Below are 8,448 nucleotides of genomic sequence, written 5' to 3' on the forward strand. Positions count from 1 at the left end.
ATCTCAAAAATTTAACTAATGAATAATACATAATTAGGAAGCGATCATTTTAAAAGAGTTGTGCCTAAGAAACATACACAATTTTATTTTTTAATTAAAAACATTATGAAGTGCATTATTATCTTGATCTTGGGGCCGGGCTCAGCATGAGCTTCACTGGACTAGTATGTGTATGTGTATGTGTATGTGTATATATATATATACAAGAAAGTTAAATTAACTTGTAAGTATTTGCTAACAAGTACAATAATTTAATACCAATTCAGTATTCACTATTCAATCACAAAACGAACGAAAAACATTGTTACAAATGATTTATAATATGTCAAAAATGACTAGGGTGACCAACAATTTCTTTGGTTCCAGATTTTCGAGGATGCTATTAATCGACGGTACGGAAGATAAAAGTGTCTCACTTCAAATAGTTTAAGAGTAAAATTGACTTTTCAATTATAGTTGGAGCAACCACTAAAGTGAAGGGTAATTCATAAGGTAATACAGTAATATTTTGTGTCAAAAATAAAACAAAAGATAAAATTATCTCTTTTGAAATAATTTAGAGATAAAATTGACACTTTTTCCTTAAAAAATTTCAAGTTACTCCTTCCCTCCTTAATTTATGTGATGATGCTTGATCATATATAGAATTTAGGAAAAAAAGGAAGACGAAACTTATAATCTAAAATAAGTTATAGATATATGTGTGGTTACAAATAATCTCGTTAAGTAAAAAAATATATGTTTTGCAAACTGTAACGTACTTTAGGATGAAAGAAATATGTGTTTTCTAAACTGTAACGTAAGAAGTTTGTACACTATCATTGTACATTAACACTTTGTTTGGATGGTTATTACATATTATTTTATAATGTATTATATTTTATTGTATTGTCCAATTGTTTCATATTGTATTTATCTTGATGAATACAACGTTTGGATAGATTGTATCATTTCTCGTCGTAATATAATGTCTCACATCAGTAATTTGAAGAATAAACCTATAAAAAAAAAGTAAAATACGGGGTACAAGGGTAAAAAATAAAATATAATTATTAAATAATAAATAAAGACAAAATTAATAGAAGAAATAAGGTAACGACGCAGTCACATTAACTCAGTCGTGATGCCAAAAAAGACTTTTGGAGGAGCTTTTAAACCAAAAGAAAACCGTGAAAGCCAGCGCGACTCCAACCAGCAGCCACAGCTATTTTGACTGGTCAACCCGTGAAATATGTAAATTTCAAAAAAGTACCTTCTTCAATACGTGTTGCTATAAATAGTACTCAATTTTTCATTTTTTCCCTCATTCATTTCTGCTTCCCCATTGCACAAAGGAACTCTAATATCAATCACCAGGTACTTGTTCAATTCATATTTTTGTTCCAATTTTATGTATATTAGTAGAGGCTGAATCACACCTCTTCGTGTGTTTATTTTTTTATATTTTGAACCAGCTTAATAAAAATTCTGACTCCGCCACTGTCTCATGTACTATTTTTATGTTATTCACTGGTTAGATTTAGGAATTGCTAGGGCTACTGGCTATTACACATTTTTCAAAATTTTCTTAGGCAGAACAATCAAATAGACACTTATAATTGTAAGATACTCTGTTTCCGCCCCTTATACTTCACGAGGTTTCATTTAGATCCCTATAGATATTCAATGGTACTATTAAGTAGGCGTTTGGCCGTGAAATTTGGAGCTCAAAACTTGAAATCGGTGTTTGTTTATGACATTTGAATTTTTGAACAAAACTTCAACTTCAATTTGGATTTTTCATTTCACATCCCAAATCCTACTAAAAGTTAGGATTTCAATTTCGAATTTGTGATTTCAATTTTTTTTTTAAATTTAAATAACTGACCCATAAATTTATACTTTGCAAAAAAAAAAAAAAAAAAAAAAGACCATTAAATTTAAATTTTGCAAAAGTAAAAGACTCTTGCTCGATGTGAAGATATTGTTTGTATCATGTGGGAGGATTATATTAAAGAATATCTAGTTACTACTATTGTTGATTTATTGGATCCGGGATCCGGGTCGGACCACAAAAGTCTATTGTACTAGTGTATCTTTGTAAAATTATGTGTATTTGAAAGTTTGTAACAGCATGTAATCATAAGCATTTATTTATGCGATTTATTAATGTGGCGCCTTAGGATATTCTGATACCTTTTTTATGAACTATAGTTTGCTTATTCGGTAAGATTGTAAGAATTGGGGAAGTTTAGATAGTTTTCACAAATTTTGGGATTTTCATATTTACGAGAAAAAGTACAACGTTGATATCCAAATTGCATGTCTGAACAAAATTTCAACTTCAAATCGACCTGATATGATGGTTAAGCGGGCCCTGTGCCTGTCTTTATTTCCCCTCGTACCCTGTTTCTTCTTTAGCCAGTGTACAGACGTTCGAGAATCAGAGACCATTAGTTTATATGGACCCTATCCGGTCACCTAAAAAGCTATTTACAACTAATAACCTAGTAGAAAATGTGGCAAATAACTTCTACAACAAGTTAAATTGCAGTGAATTAAAATTTTATTAGATATAAGTTAAATCCATAGTTACGAGTTTGAATTAAGGTGATTGTTTACTGCAATTCATACGTTAAGTGCTTGAGCAGAAATTAAGATGTTTAATTTTTTATGCTGATGGTTTCCCCTTGCAGAAATGCAAGGTAAGGCTGCGTACAATAGACTCTTGTGGTCCGGCCCTTCCCCGGACCCCGCGCATAGCGGGAGCTTAGTGCACCGGGCTGCCCTTTTTATGGTTTCCCCTTCACTTAGTAATCTAGCTACAGATCTGATAACTTTGACTACTTGATTGTTTTAAGTTTGGATTTCTTTCAAGCTAGTTTGTAATTGTTGCTGGTTTATTTTGGCAGTCTTATTTTGATTCCGCTTTTAGCTCTAGCAATACTCTTTCCGTTTAAGAATGATGACAAATCATATTGTCATATGCTGTTGGAATAAGATTTGCAATCTAGTGTTTAAATTAACTTTAGATACTTTTAAAATGTTTGAAAATTTATTAATCAAAACAAAAAAATTTGATTTTTCAGTTAGTAATAATGAGGTTGCATAGACATAATTGAGTTCTATCAATATCAGCTATAGAGGGTGAACTTAATATGTCAATAACACTTCTTTTTTTTCAGTCAGAAAACTTCAACTTTGTTTTTATGTCCAAACATATCTTTCATTTTTTTAGTTAGAACAACCAAATAGATACCTTTAATTGCATGAGATTTTGTTCTCCGCCCTTCCATAGAAGTTCGATAGCCCTCATACCCTGTTTCTTCTTTATCCAGTGTACAAAAGTTTGAGAATTAGATACCATTAGCTATGTGGACACTATCCGGTCATCCAAAAAACTATTTATAACTAATAACCTATAAAATATGGCAATAACTTCTACAACATGTTAAATTGCAGTGACAAAATCTTATTACACTTTTCGTGGATATAAGTTAAATCCATATGTTACCGGTTTGGATTAAGGTGATTGTTCACTGCAATTCAAATGTTATGAGTTTGAACAAAAAATAAGATCTTTAACTTTTGACCACTTGATTGTTTTAAGCTTGGATTTCTTCAAGTTAGTTTGTCTCCGGTTTTAGCTCTAGTAATACTCCCTCCATCAAAGAAAGACAACGAATTGACAATGTTTAGAGTTCGAGGGATGATGTGTCTAATATTTTGTGTATCATACTATCATATGCTGTTGGAATAAGATTTACAATCTTGTATTTAAATTAACTTTGAATACTTTAAAATGTTCAAAACTCTATTAATTAAAACAAAACTGTCTGATTTTCCGAATAGTAATAACGAGATTTTATTTAAAAGAATGCTTAGACAGGATTAAATTCTATCAAGTTGGCTATAAAGGGAGACCTTACTTGTTAATAACACAACTTTTTTTTTTTTTTTCATGTTTAAACACAACTTCAACTTCCAAATTTCCTTTTTCAACTTCAATAACTACTTTTCCCCAAATCATCTCCAAATGCCTTTTAAACAACAACAACAACATGTCCAAATGCCTTTTGAAGTGTCCCAAAAATATTCAAGAAATTAAGTAAGGAGGATGATCATTACTTAGTTCCAAAAATGAGTCCAGCTATGTACAGAAGCAATATTTTCTGATATCTGTCAATTTTAGTTACCTGAAAATTTTGTTGAACCAAGTAACTTTACAGACAACAAACATGGCCGATTCATCACGCGAAGAAAATGTGTACATGGCCAAGCTCGCTGAGCAGGCTGAGCGGTATGAGGAAATGGTTGAGTTTATGGAGAAGGTTGCGAAGACAGTAGATGTTGAAGAACTGACTGTGGAGGAAAGGAATCTTCTTTCTGTGGCTTACAAGAATGTGATTGGTGCAAGAAGGGCTTCTTGGAGGATAATCTCTTCAATTGAGCAGAAAGAGGAGAGTCGTGGAAACGAAGACCATGTTAGCAGCATTAAAGAATATAGAGCCAAAATTGAGGCTGAACTCAGCAAGATATGTGATGGGATTTTGAACCTTCTCGAGTCCCATTTAGTACCATCAGCCTCAACAGCTGAGTCGAAAGTGTTTTACTTGAAGATGAAAGGTGATTACCATAGGTACTTGGCTGAGTTTAAGACTGGGGCAGAGAGGAAAGAAGCTGCAGAGAACACTTTATTAGCATACAAGTCTGCTCAGGTTGGTGATTCATGGTAGCCTGTTCACTGTATGACCTAGGGGTGTCAAATGGGTGGGTTGGGCTGATTTTTTGGGGGGGGGGGGGGTCAAAGTGGGCTGAGTTATACCCGCCCAAAAGTTACTTGGGCTGAAAAGCGGGTCATAACCAACCCAATTTTTACTAATTTTTTTTTTCTTTATAATTTTTTAGTACCTAATAAAACTATTTTTTTTCTTTATTATGGCTATATATGATATATTAAATTAAAAAAAAATGTCTTTTTGAAAATATTTTGACAAGATTCCTTATGGGTCAATTTGGGCTGCATATCAGCCCAAGTTTTTGGTGGGCTGAGCTAATAAACGGGCGGGTCCATGACCAAACCAAACTTGGGCGGGTTGGGTGGGTCATGTTTTCATGGGCTAATTTTGCCACCCTAGTTTAATGTGTATAACAATGATTTGAGTTGCTTTGTTGTGGTATAGGATATTGCATTGGCTGAACTGGCTCCTACTCACCCAATCAGGCTGGGACTTGCCCTTAACTTTTCAGTGTTCCATTATGAAATTCTTAACTCACCTGATCGTGCTTGTAACCTTGCAAAGCAGGTATGTTTATCAGCTAAATTCTTACTAAGGTACTGTCAGTTGTGGCGATGTTATATGTTTATAACTTCTTTACCAGGGGTGGGACATCTTCAACCGCTCTCTAGATTCCACTCTATATGGGCACCAATTGGAATTAGTTCTCTCCCTGCGGAAGCAGAAAATAGATGTTTGTTGTTGCTGACTTCTACTTGCCTATTCAGTTCCATGAAGATATTTTTATTCATAACACTTACTATTCAAAATATGGAAATAGAAACAGCTCAGCAAACCTCACCCTGTGTTGGACGCAATTTTTTTTTACTTTTTAAAACAAATATTAAATTGCATGGGTTAGTTCGTAAAATGAGTGCTTTTTTTAATTAGCATGGAGATAAGAATCACATTGAAATATCTGACGACTTTTCTGCTTAAGCATAAACATCCACCATTTAGTTGGCAGTTAGCTTTTCGGAGCCCGAAGAATGGATCCTTTTGCCAAGTGTGAGTTTACAAAGGAAAAGATAATCCCAAGTCCAGCCATATACATTGTTAAGATTTAAAGAAGACTAAACACAAGCATCTTATTGTTATTTATAATGGCAGGATAAAGGAAATTGCCATCTCTTAGACATTCAGGCGATGGACCTTTCATGTTGCAGCTATAATATATCTTGTAGTCTTAAATATAAGGCTCATATCAAGGGACCAGCCTAGACTTTCAAGATTTTGTGTTGGGAGGCCGTATGTGTAATCTTCTAACAACCTTTAGGAATGGAGAACCAATGCTAGTACAGATATCCATACACATGAATGTTTAAAGAAATCTTTGTTGTGTGAGAAGATTTCTTTAATAGTTAAATACTTAAATCATACTAAATAGGATGGGACGTGATTGGTTTTCCACAATGTAGTTATCTCTCGAGGCTATAAGCTGGGGCCAAGCTTTAATTCAGAAAGAATGGTATGGCAGCTAGCGTAAGAAGAAATGGAGGATTGGAGAGAGGATAATTATGACCCAACATTTTGTTACCATTCTCACTAAAAATGATATAACCTGACGTTGAGGAAAGGATATTTAACCTTTCTAGACAGCATGATAAAACATATGTGCAATTAATTTAGAATGTTAGTTTTAGTTGTTTTAACTTAGTTTTAGTTGTTTTAACTTTTAACTGTCAACCCGTACCACCTTGCCTTTCGACTGACAATTATAGTCGAAGCAGATTATTATAAAAGCACATTTAGGACGCGAAAAGGGTTACACAGTTGATAGAAGATAAACTCTTGAAGATGTAATGACTTTCACTGTGCAAGCTACTCAATTGGTGAAAGTGATCGAAACTACAGAGTCATTTTTTAACTCTTACCTGATTGAAAAAAAAAAATAATAATAATAACGTCTTAACTCTTCTGTTCTTATCTATTTTCCCTTATCTCGAGCTTATGAGAGATAGTTTCTTTGTTATTTTGTAGTTTAAAATACTAGTCTGGTTGTCTATACTCTTTAGGTATAGTTTTCTCTATTCCCACTGCCCTTCCTCGCTAGGAGTTGTATGCAGCTTTGGAGTCCTGCCAAAGCAATACTATAACAATAGGGGCAGCCCAATGCATTAAGCTCCCGCTATGGGCGGGGTGCGGGGAAGGGCCGGACCACAAGGGTCTATCGTATGCAGAAAAATAAAAACAAGAAGATGCTCCTATCGATGTGTAGAAACTAATAATCAGTGATGTTTTGTATTAGGCCTTTGATGATGCCATCGCGGAGCTGGATACACTCGGTGAGGAATCTTACAAGGACAGTACATTGATTATGCAGCTTCTCCGAGACAATCTTACCCTTTGGACTTCTGATACCACGGTCAGACTCTCTCTCTCTCTCTCTGAAATGCACACCACACAGACACTATCGAATTTCATCAGTTTCCTTCATAAAACGATAATCAGATGCATCATACTTAAAAGAAAATTCACTTTTACTTATTCATTTTAGCATATATAGAGAAGAACAATTTTTTTTTCCTGTTTTACCCTTAACATTAATTACTCATTTCCCAAATTCATTGAGACTATACACCAATTACGGGTATCATGGTACAATATACACTTCATTTATTATTTCTTTAAGGGAGTGCAAAGTTCATTGTGGACAAGTAAAAGTGAAACGAGGGAGTACTTTCCTTCTCCTGATCATGCACACGTACAAAATATTTCTCATGAAGGCCATGACCTTTGTGTGTGCATCTAGGAAATGGACTAGCTTGATTTGCTAAATACTATTATATGTCAAACAATATGTGCATTATTGGTTTTGATCATTGGTGATCATGCAATGGTTTTTCTGTTGTAAAATGATGATTCCAGGATGATGCCAGGGATGAGATCCAGGAAGCTTCAAAACAGGAGTCAGGTGGCGGACAGCAGTAACGACGTAGTAGCATAGTCTTGTACTCTTTATTTGTGATTTTCGAAGACTCTTCGTATCACTGCTGAAGTCATTGATAAAAAAAAAACATGTTTTAGTATGATGATCTGTTGTGATGCTATTTGCATCGTCATTTAGTAATTAGATTTGAAATACTGGTATTTCTTCTGTACTGATGTGTTGGCTTGTATTTCTAGTTTCAACTGCATATGTTGATTAGCTTGAATTTTAAAGTCATTCAATAATTCAATACTTCCCAAATCAATTATCTTGCAGCCTCCTTTTAACTCTCACAACATATATCGAATCATTGCAATTCTAGTGTGAATGTCATCTTTGGATGCTGGACCAGTAACAATTTGTAAGAGAAAATTTCGTGCACCCTATTTGGTTGCCATTTCAAAAAAAAAAGTTTAATTGGTTACTGATTTGCTGACTACCGACACAATTGTTTTTCCTAGTCTTATTTTTCTTCTTCTTACGCTTCAAAAAAGCTTTGTTCGATGTTAATTTACAGTATTTCATGACTTATTGTATTGTGGATTTCCGTAAATTTTTTATTTATTTTTTTGCTTGATTTTAGACTGAAAAGGAATAAATTAGATTGAGGTATCCATTTTTAAATGAAGGTACCATGTTTCACTTCACTTACTGAAGGTACTATGAGTGAAACACCAAGCAAAACAAAACACAGTTTGTTCGAAGTTTGGGATTGCCAAACTTCAGACAAAAAATATCTGAAGCTTGGGAATGTTAGACTAA

General features: G+C 33.9%; 1 protein-coding gene across 2 annotated transcripts; it reads left to right on the forward strand.

Moving 5' to 3' along the window:
* Nucleotides 1-1,225: 1,225 nt before the first annotated feature.
* Nucleotides 1,226-7,951, forward strand: LOC132035915 (14-3-3-like protein). 2 transcript variants are annotated; one of them, XM_059426077.1, is made up of 5 exons: nt 1,226-1,356; nt 4,209-4,697; nt 5,163-5,285; nt 7,006-7,122; nt 7,626-7,951. In XM_059426077.1, the coding sequence occupies exons 2-5, from the start codon at nt 4,218-4,220 to the stop codon at nt 7,686-7,688; spliced, it is 783 nt and encodes a 260-aa protein (XP_059282060.1). In that variant the 5' UTR covers nt 1,226-1,356; nt 4,209-4,217; the 3' UTR covers nt 7,689-7,951. The 2 variants fall into 2 exon arrangements, with proteins under 2 accessions (XP_059282060.1, XP_059282061.1); XM_059426078.1 differs by having other exon boundaries at nt 1,235-1,356; nt 4,198-4,697.
* Nucleotides 7,952-8,448: the final 497 nt, after the last annotated feature.

Source organism: Lycium ferocissimum, chromosome 11, assembly GCF_029784015.1.
Source record: "Lycium ferocissimum isolate CSIRO_LF1 chromosome 11, AGI_CSIRO_Lferr_CH_V1, whole genome shotgun sequence".
Classification (NCBI taxonomy): domain Eukaryota; kingdom Viridiplantae; phylum Streptophyta; class Magnoliopsida; order Solanales; family Solanaceae; genus Lycium; species Lycium ferocissimum.